At 30.1% G+C, this 20705-nt stretch overlaps 1 protein-coding gene across 2 annotated transcripts in view; it reads right to left on the bottom strand.

Moving 5' to 3' along the window:
• Nucleotides 1–1009: 1009 nt before the first annotated feature.
• LOC144839949 (unconventional myosin-Ib-like) overlaps nt 1010–20705 on the bottom strand; it is a 41177-nt gene continuing 21481 nt past the window's right edge. For both annotated transcript variants that reach the window (XM_078695545.1, XM_078695554.1), the window contains exons 6-27: nt 20313–20359; nt 18274–18337; nt 17537–17635; nt 14065–14171; nt 13277–13424; nt 12524–12729; nt 10719–10745; nt 8678–8743; nt 8219–8386; nt 7621–7815; nt 7273–7443; nt 6659–6724; nt 6032–6099; nt 5607–5823; nt 5118–5423; nt 4819–4893; nt 4530–4661; nt 4292–4398; nt 3939–4074; nt 3482–3634; nt 3088–3215; nt 1010–2479 (exon numbers count right to left, since the gene is read on the bottom strand). In XM_078695545.1, coding sequence (XP_078551671.1) covers nt 2359–2479; nt 3088–3215; nt 3482–3634; nt 3939–4074; nt 4292–4398; nt 4530–4661; nt 4819–4893; nt 5118–5423; nt 5607–5823; nt 6032–6099; nt 6659–6724; nt 7273–7443; nt 7621–7815; nt 8219–8386; nt 8678–8743; nt 10719–10745; nt 12524–12729; nt 13277–13424; nt 14065–14171; nt 17537–17635; nt 18274–18337; nt 20313–20359 — 2807 coding nt within the window. In that variant the 3' untranslated portion in view covers nt 1010–2358. The remainder of the gene's footprint in view (nt 2480–3087; nt 3216–3481; nt 3635–3938; nt 4075–4291; nt 4399–4529; nt 4662–4818; nt 4894–5117; nt 5424–5606; nt 5824–6031; nt 6100–6658; nt 6725–7272; nt 7444–7620; nt 7816–8218; nt 8387–8677; nt 8744–10718; nt 10746–12523; nt 12730–13276; nt 13425–14064; nt 14172–17536; nt 17636–18273; nt 18338–20312; nt 20360–20705) is intronic.

The raw sequence follows: 20705 nt of genomic DNA on the forward strand, positions 1-20705 counted from the left end.
CATTTTTGAAAAAATCCCTGTACTATAGTAAGGGATTTTTTCGAAAAATGGCCAAAATAGAAAGTTTTTAAAATTCAATTATTATGCGATAATATTGCTATATATGATCATATATTGCGTTATCATCATCTTATAGTGCCATAGAAACCAGTTAAGGCGAAAAATAAAAGGGTCAAAATTTAGCCATTTTTGAAAAAATCCCTGTACTATATAGTACAGGGATTTTTTCGAAAAATGGCCAAAATAGCAAGTTTTTAAAATTCAATTATTATGCAATAATATTGCTATATATGACCATATATTGCGTTATCATCATCTTATAGTGTCATAGAAACCAGTTAAGGCGAAAAATAAAAGGGTCAAAATTTGGCCATTTTTTAAAAAATCCCTGTACTATAGTACATGGATTTTTTCGAAAAATGGCCAAAATAGCAAGTTTTTAAAATTCAGTTATTATGCGATAATATTGCTATATATGATCATATATTGCGTTATCATCATCTTATAGTGCCATAGAAACTAGTTAAGGCGAAAAATAAAAGGGTCAAAATTTGGCCATTTTTGAAAAAATCCCTGTACTATAGGCTAGTACAGGGATTTTTTCGAAAATTGGCCAAAATAGCAAGTTTTTAAAATTCAATTATTATGCAATAATATTGCTATATATGACCATATATTGCGTTATCATCATCTTATAGTGTCATAGAAACCAGTTAAGGCGAAAAATAAAAGGGTCAAAATTTTGCCAATTTTGAAAAAATCCCTGTACTATAGTACAGGGATTTTTTCGAAAAATGGCCAAAATAGCAAGTTTTTAAAATTCAATTATTATGCAATAATATTGCTATATATGATCATATACTGCGTTATCATCAACATGGGCCCTTTATTTATATTTTTACTGAGACTGAAACATCCGAAATAGGCAGAACTGATTAATAACTATGATTCTATTATTTTCGATTTGTATCAAATTATCTTCAAAATCAATACAAACACTATAAAGAAATCAATAAATATTCACTATATAATTACATACATTCTTTATAGAAAGAAGGTCTTTGAATCATATCCCTGATTATTAAAAAAAAAAACCTTTGATTATTATACCGGATAACAAGGTAATCCAATAATTAAAGAAGGTAAGCATTTTTATGATTTGAGGGAAAATAATCTTAGTTAATTCTTATGTAGTGCCTAGTATAAGCAAGATAATGAGCTGTACATAAGGTGAAGTAGAATAGAAAACATTATATAAATGAAAACAACTTGGAAAGGAAAGTCTTCAGTTAAGAAAATGTTAATTTCGATATAAAGAATGATATGCCAACATGATGTTAATATCTCATTTGTGTGTGTACAGTATTGGTTTAATTGGAATGATTTTAGATTAGGGGGAATATAAATTTGGTAATGTCCAATACAACACTGGAATGGAACAATAATATGGCATCAACTCATTTTTCCTAGGATTTTCCTTGTCAGACATATATATATATTATCTATTATAACACACCTGCTTGTAATCTTTTCTTTTGATTGGTTAATTACGCATCACGTGTCGTGTTATAAAATATTATAAAATAGAGAGAGAACATTTTGTTATGCCCCAGCACCAACAGGATTTCAATATTAATCACAGAAAGACATATTTTCAAATATATTTATCATTCATTATTCACTGACATACCATTAATTTATCTGGTCAATATTATTATACATATATATTATTTAAATAAAAACATTTTCTGATAATATCAATACGATGAATAGAATAATTTTGAACAAGAGTGTAAATCATTCTGAACTAAAAGTTAGTCCTAGAAGGATTAGAATATTATGATTGAATTCCAATCTCAAGATTCTAATCATTATTAGCTGGCCCACTGACTTTGCTGTTATAATTTTATATACAATGGAATTTATTGGTCAAGATACTAGGCAATTAATGAGACAGAAACGTTATCTTAATATAACAATCAATGATTCTCATATGATTGTCGTCTTTTCTATTCTGCTAGCTCTTTCACAACATATACTAATGTTACACAGCAAATATACTAAATATAAATTTAACACAACACACAGTTGCTACAGTCTGTCCTTAATTTTCATTCCATTTTTAGTATCATTTGTTTCAAAATTTTTTTAGGAACATTAAAAAATATAATACTTATAATTATTATTATTATGTACATAAATGTTGTCATGACGGTAAGCGAGTTTTAATCAGGCAAAATGTAATTTATGTTTTACAATTTATACTTTACGTCTCGTAAAATTACAATCCTCTGCAAGAATTACATCGGTTTTTACCGGTTACCTTATTTGGTTTTAACTGGTTATGTTTTATGTAAGTCACGCCATGATATCTAAGCGCTTGCCTTTCCGTTTACATTGTGGGGCTGGATTAATTTCATGAATGTTTTTGGTACAGATAGTTGCTTGGATACTGCTTCCATTAAAATCCAGATTAAACCTTGAAAAAAAAATGATATGATACAATAAATATTAAATTATTATAAAATTACTAATATTTTTCAGAGAGCTATTTATATAGATTTATTATAATATATACCTAGCCTAGCACCCAAAAGGATATCCTCATTATCATAAACTTTGTGCTGATTACTAGCTGCATTATTATGTTTCCATATAAGAATAACTATTATTATTATTATTTATTATAAAAAGTTCAAATTCATCTTGATTTAAATATATACTTAAAACAAATGTCCTTTTAGTGATCTTTATCAATACAGTGCTTTCTCACATTGTTATCAAATGTTTTGTGGCAGTAAAGTATATTAAATTATTGTGTTGATTATCAGAAGGCATGAAAACATACACTGGTAGCCTTACTAACACTAAATGGGCTTTGTATTGAATTTTTGTAGGCACATAGACAAGCCCATAGGCAGAAGGTTTAAATAAATAATAAATAAAAATCTCTTCAGGAAATATTTTGTACTTTCCAACTGCATATGGGCGTAAAATAAATATTAAAAAAATAATACACTAAATAAAAACACCACCACCCTTTCTTATCAAATACTTTATATAAAATAAGGCTTTAAATGAACTTACCTATCTGCTATTTGAACGACATTTTGTTTACTCATCTCCATTTGTAAAGCTCGACTAAATCGTGTCAGAATTTCTATAACCTTCAGGGATATGAATACAAAGTCACCCTTCTTTGTAAATTCTCCACCCTGAAAAGTAAATGTTTTTGTTTTTATTATTAATAAAAGATATTTGGTAAAATAATAGTCAATTTGCTATAACTCCAATATTCCTCAACAACAAATTGTCAGTGATAACTACAGAAAATTATTTAATTGAAGAAAATTATTGGTATTTATAATTTTGCCGATATATCTGCACTTTATTGCTTCAGTCCACAGCATGCTAAACTATGTATTTTCAAAATTTAATTGTAATAAATGCATTTGATTTGTTCAAATAAAATATAGCTTACTTTAGTAACATGTACAACAAATACACCATCACTGTATGGACTGCATGTGATCCTTGTAATCTCATTTAGTGGAATACGATATTTGATTGCTAGCGTCTTTTGATCCATTATGAGGAATGACTTGGAACTTAGAACCAGTAACGTGTGTGTCGTCTAAACAATAAAAAAATAGTATATTAGCTAATAAATGATATAAGCATTTTTCTAAAAAAATGTAATATATCCCTTTCACATAAAACACCATGAATAAACTCTTGGAGAGTGTCTCTGAAATGCTAGTACTATTCTGACCATAAACAACACCAGTGTCGGTACATTGCACATTGTATCTCCGGTGTGTCTTTGGTACGTTCCAGAGTTTGAAAGCGGTGTGCAGTCAGGTGTTTTGAGTAGTTTAAATTTATAATTAACACTGGTGTTGACTATGCTTGAGTTTTGGATAATATTGTCTCTATACCTTGCCATTGTTTCTGTTAACTTTATCAACGACATCAGCAAAGTGAATCTTCTGATCTTCAGTTTGCACGGCTAACTTGCTATATTTGGTGTTGTTTCGTAACCGCACATAGTCGCCACGGAATTGCACAGATATTCTACAAGAGTTAAAAAATAAAATATAATAGATAGGTGTCTATCTATTAATTTGATACGGATTGGCTGTGATTTACGTATGTAAATAAACTTAAACCAAGCTGTCACACCAATTTTAACAGTCTAAATATGAAATATCTCTTTATATTATTATCAATCCCAATCACCTGATCCTTTCAAATTCAATTAAGATAGGATACAAATTTCAGAATAACTTACGAGGCTGGATAACTTGATTTCTTCTCTTTGAATAGGTCACTTGCAGTGACCTTTGTCCCAAGAACTTCTCTTTTTTGCTCATCAACTTGACTTCTGTATACGGTTGCCTATAGCATCAAAATGTAGAAATTTACAGCATTACTTTACATTATATCCTGTAATTCATATAAACTGTAATTTAATTATGTTAAATCTATTAAGTCATTGGCTGAAATACAATAAACACAAGGATTCATACCCTCCATCGCCGGAATACATCTTTCAGCTTTAAATGCGCAGACTTGTGAATAGGTGAACATGGTGGCCAGTTCTTGTCAGTTGGCGACATGGACGGTAACTGTGTTTTTAATTTCAACAAATACTTTGAAATCTATTTGTAAAAAATGTAAATATAAATCATTAATATTGTAAACATTTTCTGAACTAAAAGAAGAAGCACTTAACAGAGAAGTATATAAAGAAGACTGTCATGAATCTGCCAAATGGCATTGGTGTACTAGAAAGACAAGGTTTATCTTTATACATACCACATATCGCCGCATAAAGGCAACAATCTTTGGAGCTGCATTGGCACGGAATAACTTTCTGTATTCTCTTCGTACCTATGTTGAATAAAAACATGAAAAATAATATACAAATAATGGAAGATTATGAGATTTAATGGCAAGAATTTTTTTATGAATTGAAAAGGGTCTATTCGACAAGGCGGTGCTCAAATTTGGCAGCAGTGTAGTGCAGTTATAGACAGTGCCCATTACAGAAATCAACCAACCAAATGACAAGGATACTATGTATGCTATTATTAATGATTATACAATGTACTCACTCGCCAACCAATGAAAAACTTCTTGATAATGCCAACAGCCCAGATACACTTTGCCTCATAACGCAAACGTTTGTACTCTTTCCGTGCAAGGTATCCACGCCATAGAGACGTTATCAAGATGCATGACATTCGCATTTTTTTGTACTTTGATTTGGCTTTGTAACCTTTGTAGTGTGCAGCGATTTGCGTCACACTCGCTCGCATCTTTTGGTATTTCTTACAATCTCGATGTCCTTTGTAAATCTTCTGTATTAGTGTGGCGAGGTAGTGCATGCGATGGTGGCGTCGTTTTTCTAAGTCAAAGAGCTGTAAGACAAATTATAGATTGTTGTATTAAATTGTATTCCACATGAAATGTATATTATTATTCAAATGAAGCTTACTTACTTACTAATAGTGCATATTAAATCATTACGGTAATGACAATCAGTTGATAAGCAAAATGTTTATTTAAAATTCTGGAAAAAAGGCAATAAATAAACAACTTACTGTTCTTGGATTCCTAATGAAAATTTTAGTTCTTCCAAAGGCATACTCCTCCTTCTTGTATCCAAGATGTTTGAAGAGTTGGACCATTCCTTCTCTGGCTGGGCCATTCCAATTCGGCCATGTCTTTGGACAGAGCATCTTGTATCGTGATAGGCAGAGCTCATACGATTGTCTGAATGCGTAGCCTGCCCTCCTTACTCGTACATTCTCCATTAAACTATAAGTAGAAAGATATTGTCCAATGGTTACTAGGTTGCGAGACCTTCTTTAATTTGGAGAGATGTTTGTGTTTGGTTGTTAATAAACTTAACCACTTAAAGCACACATCTATTATACTTTCCTTTGTACATAATTGCTATGGCTTTTGATTTGATATTATAATTATTTTTATAGATTACAATAGTGTACATTAAAAATATAATTACCCTAAATATCGGACTTGGTGTCTTACTAACGCCTCATTAAAATCATTTGGTGCTTTGTCATCATTTGGCTGTTGAAAAAAAAATTGAATTTATTGCAATGTAATATTTCCAAAAAAAATATATATTCTTGCACAACTTTTCATACAAATATTTACAATTCAAATCAGCTTTATACTTTCTGCAACAAATACATATTGAAACGGGGTAGTTACGAAAGCTATCACAACTGGTTGGATATATATTTGTATGTTAATTAAGTTCCTTGGTAGATCTATCAGTTGTTACTTATGGATTACGGGTCAAAATGTAATGAGTAGTTGAATTGTCTGTATACCTAAGGACCAAACATAATAGCACACCTATGATCAATATTTTGCAATATTCTAGGCCTCTTAATTTTTTAGCCAATGTATTTAATTAAATTGTTTAAAATATGTTAATATACGATAACAATAAAAACAGCAATATGATTTTCTGTATTTAGAATATAAATTGTATTTGTCATGTGTATGAGAGGTTCCAAATACATTATTACATAGAAAGAGCAAATGAGCATCCATCATTACTGTATATATTGAGTTCACTGGGTATTGGTTAATGGTTAATTAATTCAAGTCCACTACTCACCTTAATACATCGGATGTAATTAGGATCCTTACATACTAGATTCTTCATTAACTGTGCTATAGAAGACTGAATACAAAAATAAATAAATGATAAATAATAAAACTAAAATCTGCAATATGTATGAAATCAATTCAATTCAATATAACATTTATTCAATAATGGTAAGACAAATAATAAAAGAATAATAAACAATGAGAAACAGTAATACAATACAAAAACAAGAAGAGGTAAATAAAAGTGACTATGTTGGCCAAGGTTTTCATGATATATTTAATAGCCTTTCACACTGGGACGCACGTATGTCATCGTCCTGGTGTGTGTAAACTTGTTTTGACTGCGTATGGAGAATGTTTATCAATATAAATAATAAAAAAATACAACAAATTATACACATGTGCAGGGTTAAAATAGACTAATGAAATCTATTTTAAAACTATGTGATCAAGTAAGTAAGTAATATTTATTGCTTTCCAAGAACAGTACAATTTATAAAACAGCATAATATATGAATGAAAATACATAGAATAATACAAATACTAAACTTGAGAAATTAAACACGGAAAGCAGGGGATCAAGAGATAGGAAAGCTGACACTCCCAGAGCAGTAATCTCACCTTAAATTGGAACGCAGTCGTTGGCGGTCGTTTCTGTGAGTTATGTTTGGGGTTGCCTTCTGGAAAGAGAGTCTTGAGTAATAGATGGTCACACTTGTACATTAATTGAGATAGATCACGGAATAACAGATCGTTGTTCTTATCAATGAAACCATTTACACAATAGTTTACCTGAAAAAACAAAAAAGTATGTTCATGTTGCTGTTTACATTAAATAGTCACTGTTTCTTCAATTGAACAGCATTTGAGAATGTGAACTGAGAGTTCATAAAGTGTTGGTAAGTTTTATCAATATTTTTACCTAGAAAAGATCTCGAAATAAAAACATCTTCAAATTTGTGAACTTACATTTCCTGCATAATGCTTTAGCCTGAAAGACTCATGGTCGATGGTCTTGTCTGATTTGCACTTTGACCTACTCTCGTAATGAGGATGTTTTATGATTGACTTTGTGGTATTCATCTTGTTTAAGAATGTGCTGTCTGAAACATCACCAGGGCGCAGGCACTCCTCATCCAGCATGGACAGGATTCCTACATTACTCTGCAGGGGAAAATAATTAAGATTAAATAAAAATATAATAAACTATCAAATACAACATTTATTTCCATTTAAAATAATTAAATTATAATTGTAATGGAGCTGTAGCTTGGTGGTTAACATGCTTGCCTTCCATTCCCAAGGTCCGGTGTTCAATCCTGACCTAGTGTCACGGTTGTAACTCCACTCCCTTTATAGTTTATAAGCACGATAAATTATAAAATAGTTTATCCATCCTGTAATTGGTGAGTTACTCGCTGTTGAATGCATATGAAATAATAATAATAATTTAAAAAATTGCAATCTATTTTAGATTTTTTTTGTTTACTCTCATTGCCACATATCATTAAAATAGGACATTATGCCATTGATTTTCTTAAAAATATGATATAATGTTTAAGCTAACCTTTTCAATTAGATCACATATTGCAATGTTATTAAAGAATTCAATGTTGGTCCATTCAATGCCTTCCACAATGTACTCTTCCTGTTCCTCCTTTAGCGTCAACTCAATAAAGATTTGTTGAAGCTTCTCATTGCAATAATTGATTATGAACTGTTCAAACCCGTTTCCCTAAAGAAAAAAGTTATTTATGTTTTTCATCTCATTTCATATCATATCAAGGGATGCTTCTGAGATGATATTATCATCTTGGTATTGGTTGTAATGGATCTCTAATCATTATTTTGACAGGGCTGAGACGTAAAATCCATAAACCACACAAATTAGCAATATGTCCACTTAAAACCCAGAATAAGATTTTACCATGGTGTTCTATTGTACAACACAAATTGGTGACCAATATGGTAGAAAACGGCTGCAGAATGGTGCCAAGAAGCTAACTGAACATGCAACATAACTAACCTCAAATATTTCAAATCCATAGATGTCCAGAACACCCATCACTTTCCTTCCGGAACCATCACGAACCTGATGAAAGAAGACGGAAATATTTAAAATACCATTATTTATTTTATACATATCGTTTGTAAAAAAAATTAATTGAAAACAAAGGAAATTCGGAAAGGCCCACTGAGATACTTTTTTTCCCACAAAAATTGTTCTCAGTGCACTGTACATTCAGTAAAATTATGAGTAGGGCAAAACTTTCAACTTAACAAGTCATACATATGATGGATATAACTGGGTGGTTTGTTTCAAATTTGAAATCGCAAAAATCATTGAATGGACAGAAAAAGAAACTGCTATATAAAACATTACATGTGGGGGAATTTTTGGCTTGGTGGTTATAGTGCTTACAAGTTACATGAGAGATTAAGGTTCAAATCCTTTTGAATCCTATAATCTCTATCACATGCCAACACAAGAACTAGCATGCAATAAGTTGATTGAATTATCTATTTTACTGATTTATTTGTGGGATAAACAAACACACTTTTATGTTCAACATTTCATAACTAGACTTAGCTAGCCTTGGTTGACATAAGTGAAAAACAAAGCCAAGCGTGCTACCAAAGGATAAATGTAAGTGTTCACAACCAGGAAAATAATTATTTAAAAAAATTGCAAATGTGGTTCTTCATTAATGATCACAAAATAATTCTGGAATTTACGTCCAAGTGACAATTATGGCAATATAGAATCCTTCTTCGAACATAGATTAAGGCACTACCATATTTGGCCATATCACGACCATATTTGGGCACATCAAACTACAGTAGTTTGATGGTGTATACAGAGCTTTAGGCCTTGGAACAATAACTAAAAGTACATAATGGTGATGATGTGATGGACTTCAGGCATCTACAATACATGCATTTAAAAGTGTGATTTTTGGGATACAGTAGGTCAAAGGTGAAATAACCCATAGTTAAACAAGGTGAAAGGTCATTGTTGTGAATATATATTTATGTATGTGTGTATACCTTCTTCCTTGTATAAGACTGACAGGTAAAAAGATATATGAGGAAAAGTATTACAATAATGATAAATGTATTATATTGTTTGAAGGTTTGCATGGCGAAATCAAATGTTGATATAAATTTTGCGGTACACGTATTTTAGTTCCGGAAAGAACTCAACAGTTCTTTTCAGAACTAATATACGTGGTGTACTGCAAAATTTATATCAACAATGATAAATGTATGATACCAAATACAGTAGAATCTATATATATAAATTTAAAAATAATAATGTATGTATCTTAAACCAATCATGCAACTGTATTTATCTATTTATATTATGATGTCTATTTATAATTTATTTTACAATAAAAATTTGTTACCAAATTTATAGTGTAAGAAGCAAACACCATATTATATTATATAGCAGATATATCTTATCTATTTAATAAAATATAAGTATAAATAAATTAATATTAGATTCTTCCACCATTTAATATATACGTACGTGCATACATTATGATTTTATAGTTACATAGCTTTTTCAATTGTTTTCCGTTATAGATGTTAATTGTATTACCTTATATATATTATATTCATAGAATTATATATAATATTTATTTTTTTTATATATTATTATATCTCAAATATTAATGTTTTAATTTACCAAAGTAATATATTATTAAACTATCATTATGTAATTATTAACACACCTGAGTGTATCCTTGCAATTTGATTGGTTAATTACACATCACATGTGGTTCGGTATTAGTTCTAACCTATTTATTCTCAAAATATTAAAGTTGTTATAAGTTAATAGGCATAGAGAAACTCTAACCCGCCCAGTGATATACTGGAAAATTTCAATTGTTATACTGACCTGTTATATATAATATAATTGCTATGTTTATTACAATACAACTAAAAATACTAGTATTTTCATTACAAATTGTTTTATAAATGGGTTATTATATATATTTGTTGGATAATATTAGAGAACCAGATTAGAGTACCAAATTAGAGTATTTTTGTAATACCGGTACCTTCTTTTTTGCATTGTCTTTAGATTCCTGTGTTTAAAATAAATGAATTATTCAATGATTACTACTAAACTTGATTCTTTACAGGTTACAAGGTTGGGTTAATATTAAAGTTTGCTTAAAAAACAATAACAAATACAGAAAATAAAATAAAACAAGTTATAAGAGCAACTTATAAGATAATAGTACAGATGAACATATGAAAATTGAGTAAGTTCTTTAAGACTGGTTAGATAACTTATGGAGGACAATAATGACACTTTCAATGACCATAAAATAATTACATATCTTTAAAAAAAAATATTTGTAAAAGACTAACATTTCTAAAGGAAAATGGGCATCTTAAAAAGGTATTGAAAAATCTACAAATGAATTCAAGAGATTTCAATTGGGATACGAGGATGAGAAAGGGAAGACGAAATGGGAAATATATACAGTATGTTAATAATAATCCACCAGTAAGTCTCTAAGGCTCTGTCTACACTAACAAACTTTATGTTACAAACAAATGTGATGTGCCCATAATTCATATCACTACCATATTTAGGTACATCACACTTTTTTGTCAAACTAGTTTGATAGTGTAGACAGAGCTTAAGAAATGAATAATAATTATTTAGTAAATCACAAATTTCTTATTTTAAAAGCTTTCAAATTTCATTTATCAGAGAGATTTACAATTTGATCATTATGTCGTCTGAAAATGATGACGTTTATATAACTCATAAACATTTATTCTTTGTTTAGGTATAATAATCTGTACCAGTATTTTTATAATGGACATATATGGCAACAGCACTGAAGTACAAACAAGGGCTGTAATGAAATCTTCAACAATTTCATAAGCTTTGCTATGCTTGTATTTCCAACTGGAGTACTCAAATTGAGGTTGTGTTGTAGTTTTTAGGCTGAACAGTAAAAATTGGTGTAGCCAATACATACATTTAATAGCATTTGTTTAGCTTTTAAAAACAAGAAATTTACCATCTACTAAATAAGCTAAAACTAATCTGTTTGAGAATATTAGTATCGACAATATATGTTAGGATGATAGATAATTACTACATAAAGAAAGAATTATAGTTATTTGTAAACATCTAAAAATGATATACAGACACACAAAAATATACACAAGTAAAATAGCAACACAACATTGTGCTATACAAACTCTCACCTCCTATTTTGTAGCCAAGAAAATCCAGCATGAAAAGAATGAAAACATAAAAACAATAAAAACCATAAAAAGAAATCGGCAATCAAGAAATAAATTAAATGTTAAACAACCATATTCTAATATTCCTTTTTTTTATATATTTATATAACTTTGTTAAATAATTAATTTCATTTGTTTTTGGAAAAAAACAGAGAATTTCCAATTGAATGTAAAAAAATAAAACATTGAACAGTTTTAAAAAACCATACTAATCCATTATACTCCCAATAGCCCAGTAGCCTATTGAATATAAAGATGTATTTTTTCTTAATGAAAATGAAAAAAAAACAATGCAACTCAAAGCCTCATGGTCAAAGTAAGCTCAATTTAATTATTATGACCTTATTTTTGCCATTTTCAAGAGGTAATACATCTTTAAAATGTACATAAATAATTTATCACTATATATTAAAGAAAAAATAATGCCCAATTTGAATAATATAATATATATAAATTTTGTTGCATGAAAAAATGTCTCCAGCAGGATTCGAACCAGCATCGTATAATTGACAGGCTGAGCTTCATTCATTACTTTCAAAGATTTGAAAACCACAGAGACATTGTTTTTATACAACAAACTCTAGTATATACGTACCCGTATACTGCTGTTGATCGTTTTGATAGCCCAGGTGAACAGTCGGTCGTAGATGGCCTTACAGAGGGCATCACGGGCATACGATGCTTGCGATGGCGTTAATGTTGTTGTAACCTTCTCACCCTTCTGTCCGATAGTCCGTTTAGTTAATGCATGAATCATGTCCTGTTGCGAGCATTCCAGCTGATCGCAAACGTCTAAAAGTTCTAAGAGACATAAATTACAATTCAGTATAAAAATAAGATATATATTCAAATGGAAACCAAAATGTAAAATTCTGCATTATAGCACAGGATGTATTTGTTATACTTGCCAGTATAAAATTTTAGTTTTATAAATTATATTCCACTCCAAAATCAAATTTGAACCTCATGATCATATTTCCACTGCAGGTACATACATTTAACAGTGTTACATCAAGGCAATCTAACAACAGGGCACTGAGCTAGCCTTGCCAAGGAACTCGTAACAGTCCTTTGATCTTATGTCTGGCTGCGAAAATACCAACAGTAGTTTACTATGGACATATTCCCTGTGACGTGCAGTGCCAGTTAAGGGGTGTGGAACTGATCGTGTTGCAACCACAGATAAACCCTTTCATCTCCAGAGCTCAGAATCTTGATTTCCTTGGTTACATATTCTGAAATCATCTTGCAGACTCGTTTTTGTTGTCACCTTTAACCTGTTACCTCACTGAAGGCAGTAAAGGACATTCAGAATTGATATAAACTACATTAACAAATTGTAACTTACCATTTTCTCGTTGAATTTTGACTCCATCTGTTCCATTCATTGTATTGAAACTGTTAAATTCAACATTACCAAGCTTCAATATACTACCTAGAAGTTTATAAACTGAAAGAATTTCCTCATCTGTAAAACCAAGAACTTGCATTGCTTTCTGTAGATAAATTGTATACAAAACAGTAAGCAATTTGTGCATTTAAGGATAATATTCACATTGGAGAAATCTTCTTGACTGTAACTTTATACATCAGGGTTCTAATTTCTATAATGTGTATCAGACAGTCTTTACAAAAGATGCCAATCTCGAAATGGATGTAATTCAAAATACAAATTTACTGTGTACTTTATTAGAATTTAAAAGAGCATCTGAATACCCACTGGCATTATATTGTCCAGCTGGAAGGGTTACCCTGTAATATTTGAAGTCAATTTGGGGGTTTATATTGGAGAAATCATGTATAACTCTATATGTTTGATGAATCAGTGTTCTAATGTGTACCATCATTTTCTTTACTGTGTACTTTACTAGAATTTAAGAGGGCACATGAATATCAACTGGCATTATTTTGTCGAGCTGGAAGGGTTTACCCTGTAATATTTGAAGTAAATTTGATGAATTAGTGTTCTAGTGTGTACCAGACAGCCTTTAACAAAAGATGCCGATCTCGAAATAGAAGTATATTACTATATTACAAATTTACTGTATTAGAATTTAAGAGGGCATCTGAATATCAACTGGCATTATATTGTCCAGCTGGAAGGGTTACCTTGTATATTAATAATTTCTTTCTAACCTGTGTAACTGCTAACTGCTCTTTGTCATTGATGTTCTCTATTTGTTGCGTTCCACTCTGATTCAAATAATGGTAATCATTTGGATTTCTGGTCAAATCTAACTCATCTGTGGGCAAAAATTAATACATTACTGCGTTTAAAAAAACCTGTGGTATTGTATGTGGAAATAGTGGCCTAGAGCTATAATACTTTGGCACCATCAGCATTGCCTTCCTCACCCACTCCAAACATTATATACCGGTTTGTTACTGTTAAATATAGTTCATAAATCCATACACCATGGTGGCAGAGTGTAGATCTTTTATGGTTAGTTTAGGTTATGTGTGCACATTTTGTTTAATACCACACAAAAGAACCAGAAAATTAGGATATATATTTCAATTAAAAACTCAATGAGGGTTTGTATTTAAGTTGAACAAAAGAATAATTGGATTTGAACTCAATTTATTTATGAAATATTTTAGAATAAATATATTAGAGATTGAAGAAAATTAACCAACATACCATCCAAAAAGGAAAGCAACAAAAGATAAGAAAATTATTACTTATACAGTAAAGAACGAAAATAATAATAAAAAAAAAAATAAAGTATAAATCATAAACATAATATTAATGTAAAGAAATACAGTATCATGACTAATTGTACATTTCAAATTTCACAAATGTTCAAGTTTGAATCTCGGTTGGGTAGCTTCTTCTCATTCTCCCAGATTTGTTCAAATCAGTATATCAGAAGGCAGTTTCGATTTGATCTTCTTAATTCACTTTTTTGAATTGTGGATTCTGGACCCAAAACAAGTATAATGAACAAAACAGCAATTTATTTTAAATGAGCATTTTAAAAAAGGTTGTAGTTGTAATTTCAACCTCTCCAACCCTCTGAATAATAGCAGAAACAATAACAAATAAACACTATTATAATAAAACACTAAAAAATATCTACATTTCTGTAACTAATGATAATTAATAGCAGAGAACAATCAAAAAGTGTACTAATCAGCTATTGTCAAATAATGATAGTGAAATCTTTATTGTACTCTATAAGCATGTAAAGTGACGCAAGATTTTAGCCTTTAAATATTACATAACACGATAATGTATTAATACATATTTTGTGCTACACCTAAATATAACACAGTAGACAGGCCTTCTGTTTTAAGGCATAGTGCGAGCACACACCTAATACACACAGAGAAAAGGTGATTGAGGTACAGAACACATTTGGTAAACTTCTACACACTAAGATATGACAAACAGCACAACGCTGAATGTGTCGAGGAGTACCATTCGAAGCACACCTGCAATTTTGAAATAACAAGGCCTAAGTAGGCCTAACATTTCTAGAATGCTGAAGCAAGCCAAAGACTACAGTATCAAGCCACCAAATGTCCCATCAACACCATTCCTTTTATCGCCTATTTAAATAAAATTTCATTCACATTGTCTACACACTATTGATTTATTTCAAATCCTTCTTCATAAATAATTCTATAAAAAACTCAAATTATTACAGTTTAAATACTGTAATATCTACTACAGCATTTAACAAAAAACTATTCTATGATATGGATTCAAATACTACATTATGAAATTAATTTAAAAGCATAACAGTATTAAGGCTTATTGTGACTAAACCTATGATTACATCTTGACGAAAGCTCGGGGAGACAAAGAGCAGAAAAAAGCATAATAACCAAACAAAAGATATTCATAAAAAATGATATTTTGTCAATACACAACTACAGCGTACGCTTTGTAATTTTCTAATCTTTTTTAAATCAAGCATTTGAATTTGAGCTAGATTATTTTGACATCGATTTTGAGTCAATTTGAAAAATACACACATACATTGAACTGATTTGATTAAGTTAAATCTAATTTAATTTAAATATGAATATTTGAGAATGAACAGTATAATTAAGGCCTATGTGTGATTTACAAACTGGGCGTGACCACTTATAATAGATAGTAAAATCCTATAATGAGTGTAAAATTTTAAAGTTTACGAAGCAATATGAATTATTGTGAAAAGTATGTTATGAATGTGTTATATATTATGAGTTAATTAATAAAACAAAAATGTAGACCACAAATAATACTAATGTTAACAGAAAATGAACATCTTCTAAATGTATTTTGAAAATCGTTATGTAGCAAATAAAATGAACAATAAGGTAATGATTGTTTAAAGCACATATCTAAAATATAGCCTAGTAATTGTGAGGATGGAATTATGAATGAATAGTAGTAAGTACAGTGTAAGTGGTTTCATTTTTCTTTATATAATAGAGAATAAAACATGTTTATATCACAAGAACATTTATAAAAGCCCCATTTTGTTTTAGAAAAGCAGTAAAATAAACAACACAGCAATATAATTTAAATTATATAGGTAAGTAACGGCAATTGAAATCAAAAGTAGAAACAAAATAAATATTTGATTTCTATTTTCAAACCCTGCAAATTTAGTACCAAATCATATTTAAAGAATGTAGAAAATGTGTGAAGATGAAGTGCTGGACTTCTTTTGCGTGCTATAGCAGCAGATATGAATTACAGCGGACTTATCTCTTCATTAAAATTGTTTTGAGCACACTAGCCCATGATAGCAATCAATGTAAAAAAGAAAAATAGCAGAAAATGGATCCCAGCTGACACACGTTTACTGGTATGTTGTACTTACCCTCTGAAGAAAGGACAAGTGTACAATGAAAGAGAAAATAGACAAAAGGGATGGTCATAAAATATTTATATTCTTCAATCACTCAGAACAAAAAAACAGATGCATGTCATGAGTTTGCAATACAGAATTTATGGATTTTTGGGAAAGAAAATGGTTTAGAAATTTTGAAATAAGAAAGAGAGAAGTATAAAATAAATTAATATAAACATGTGACGATGTTTATCTATTTAAGATGCAGTGTATTTTAACATTTCAACATGGTTTGAAAGTTAGTGATGGTAGAGTACAGTATTTAATATACATTTGAATTAAACAGTTAACGCTTTCCCATTAAAATGTTATATACTGTAATGAAGAATCTGTTTTAAACATCCTACATCATTAGCAAAGACAAGAATATGATATCATCAAAGAAAAGTATTATGACATCATCAAAGAAAAGTATTATGACATCATCAAAGAAAAGTATTATGACATCATCAAAGAAAAGTATTATGACATCATCAATGCCAATTGGTCAGACATAATTATTATAAATACAATCACATTTTTTATTAACTAAAACCTTCACAAAACAAAGAAAACTATGTTGATTAATCATCATATTCATGAAAAATAAAGTAAAACACATTTATCATAATACCTTTTTAGAACTTGGAAGTTGTTTAATGAGAAACAGACAAGAATAAATTATTATGGAATTAATTAAATATTATTATCTACATATTGTCTGACCTTAATGTAGTTAATCAGTCACCTGACTAATTTGCATATTGAGTCATACTTACTCATCAAAACATCTGGGGCACCTGCCAGCAATTGATAGAAGATGTGAAAGTTCCTTTCTCCTGAAGCTTGTGTTACCACTCTGGACTTCTCTAGTAAATCTTCAAAACAATAAGTTGGTTTAATATATTTCAGTATGCGATTATAATTTTGTCCAACAGTAACTTTTTAATCAATTACATGATGGATAAACTATATCATACTTAAAAGTCTCATTTCAGGCTTAGAGAGTGGAGTAGAAACATGATTGAACCCGGGACCTTGGGATTTGAAGGCAAGCACATTACAGAGGGTTTAATGCACCACTAAAACAGATGGTGGGGTACCAATTTGTTTGCATATTAAGGTAGTTAAATATAATAAGACTTAAAATCAGTTTCACTATCTTAATGCATATAATATTAAAACGTGAGTATTCACAACATATCTTTTATGACTCACTCATAAATGTTTTTTTTACGCATTGTCAATGATACCAGGAAAATATGAACAAACTCTACGCATGTACAAACATATATTCCCATTGTACGTGCAAGATTTGCGTACGAATATGGTGCTAGTATTTGTATACAGTATTACATTAACGGGACAGTTTCAAGAAGCAATGAGTCCCCTCATAGGTGTGACCTAGAATAGATTTTCCCCTCACTTAATTAATGGGAAAGTGTCCACTTAATATGGGTATCCCAAAAAAGGTTCTTTTTTTTTTTTATTTAGGATACATTTCAAATAATCTTACAGTTTGTGATAACTCCACCCATTGGGTCTCCTTTGAAGTCAAATTCAATGTCCATATACTTTCCCTGAAAGAAAAAAAAAATACACAAGTGAAAATCCATAACCAATTTTGAACTTAATAAAGTCATTTACTGGTTTTTTTTCAATCATGAAAAGCAAACAATAAGAAATTAAGTGATCTTGTATTTTATTAATTCAATCCTATTGTAATTAATTCCGTCTTTGAAGTAGTTTGAGTTTAATCTCAAAATGTCTAGTAGGGATAACTTAACCTTGTCTTTAAACATGGAAATTGTATATTTGATACTACATAGTCTTGCAGGCTTAATATCACTCCTTATTTAATCCAATAAAGCCATTTTGAGTGCTTATTTGAAAGTTAAGTGATTACCCATAAATCACATGTTAAAGAAGTAAAGGGGCTAAGTCTCCACACAAGTCTGTCAACGATCTAACTATTTTTAACAGAACATTTAACAATATCAAAAGAATGTTATTGATTGATCACTTTATTTCAGAATAAATATTCCATATATACAACAAATACAGAACGGAAAATCACACTAAAATATGATTTTCTCCCATTTAGTGAAGAGATTTGAAGATCATAACAGATAGTAGTAGAATAGTAGTAGACCTAACAGGATCAATATGTGAATGATATATCAATTAGTACATACATTCAGTAAATTAATTTATTTATAAGTTATACATAATGGGTAAATAAACAATACAATATCAATATTAAAGTGATAGCCAATCATAGCTAAGAGGCAGCAAGTAAAGGAAATACTGAACCAAACATTGAAAGGATAGCCAAGAAAAGCTATGAGACAGGGTAAAACAAATATTGAACAATTATTCTATGAAAATAAGATTATTAAATTAAAAAATGATATGCAAGCAGAAACAATATGTTTAGACGGGACGTTAGCCAAGCTAAACTTGCATTGGCTTGGCAAGTAGTACAGAAGCTTACAGTGTCACATAGATAAATCACACAAAACAACATCAATGGCACTTTTTAGCCTAGGGATAAAATGATATTCGTATTAAATGTACAATCTAATAACAAATTTCATACATTAACTATTTTTCTTCCACAATGAAACATTTTAGAACCATGCAGGTGTGTTCATTCAAAATAAAAACTAGGCTATATTACTCAAAACCAGTAGGACACGCTAGGCTGTGTTTTCTTAGGCCAAAGCAATACCGAGAGTTGTATACTACAGGCCTATATGTTGACATAGTTAGGCTACTAGCAGAGCAGTATCGATGCTGAATGGACACTACTTGTCCCTGTGGACCTTAATAGATGACAGAGTGCCATAGGTACTTTTTTTTAGATTCCTGATAAGCACATGGGTGACTAACCTAACGTTTTTTGCCTTATTAGTAGATGTTTAAATTAGAACTGATAATATAGGTATTGGATGGTTTTCAAGTTTCTATTGCGTGATCTATTTTAAATCTTGTCCACTGCTGGTCAGCGATAACTGTCATTACCCTCTGTAACAAGCACTTCATGTACAATCTGTAACTAGATTGGCAATCCACATTCATCACAAACTAGAACGGTGCTCCGAGAGTGCATACCTCAGCCTACCGTAGAATTTCTCTACATAAGATTTCTCTCGAAAATATATATATTTTTTATTTTTGTGTCTAAAGCTGTGTGTGATAATGGCTTATTTCACTAGTTTGGTTTTGAGTTTGGTGTAATGGTTATATAACCAGCCTTACACAGTTGTGGTCCCTGGTTCCATTCCTGCTGAGGATCTTTTTTTTCATCCTTATTATTCTTTATTATTAATAACATTTTAATTTTTTTTACTATGAACCTAACATTACGTTAAGATTGCTCAGTGCTAGATCATCGGCTTTTGAAAAATTGTCTCCATCTTTTAACACTAGCAGGTCTGAAAATAATAGTAAGTGGTCCAGAATTGGGATCCTTGTCCTGATTTCCTCCAAATTTAATGGTAAATTCAAACTTTTAGAATTATCTCAGTAGGCATAATAAACATTTATACTTACAAATCGTGATGAGTTGTCGTTCCTATTTGTTTTTGCATTTCCAAAAGCTGTAAAGAAATTTTCAAAACCATTTTCTTTGTCAAATATATGTGTATAATATTGAATATATAAGAACAACACTAAAAGAATGATCTCATTTCTAGGGACAATAAAATTCATCTTGGAATTTTTGGGCAATTAAATAATGAAAACAATCTTGAGATTGAAACACGTAGGTATGAAAAATTCAAAGGTTTGACTTCATAAATTTTATTAATTTCTGAATTTGAGTATCTTAAATTGTTATCAAATCTAATTTTGTTTCTTAAATGATATAATAAAAGACAATTTCATCATCACCACGTAAACAATCCACTTGTTACAGGCGTATCTTGTTTCGAGGCACGCAAGCAT

This window comes from Antedon bifida, chromosome 1, assembly GCF_963402885.1.
Source record: "Antedon bifida chromosome 1, ecAntBifi1.1, whole genome shotgun sequence".
Classification (NCBI taxonomy): Eukaryota; Metazoa; Echinodermata; class Crinoidea; order Comatulida; family Antedonidae; genus Antedon; species Antedon bifida.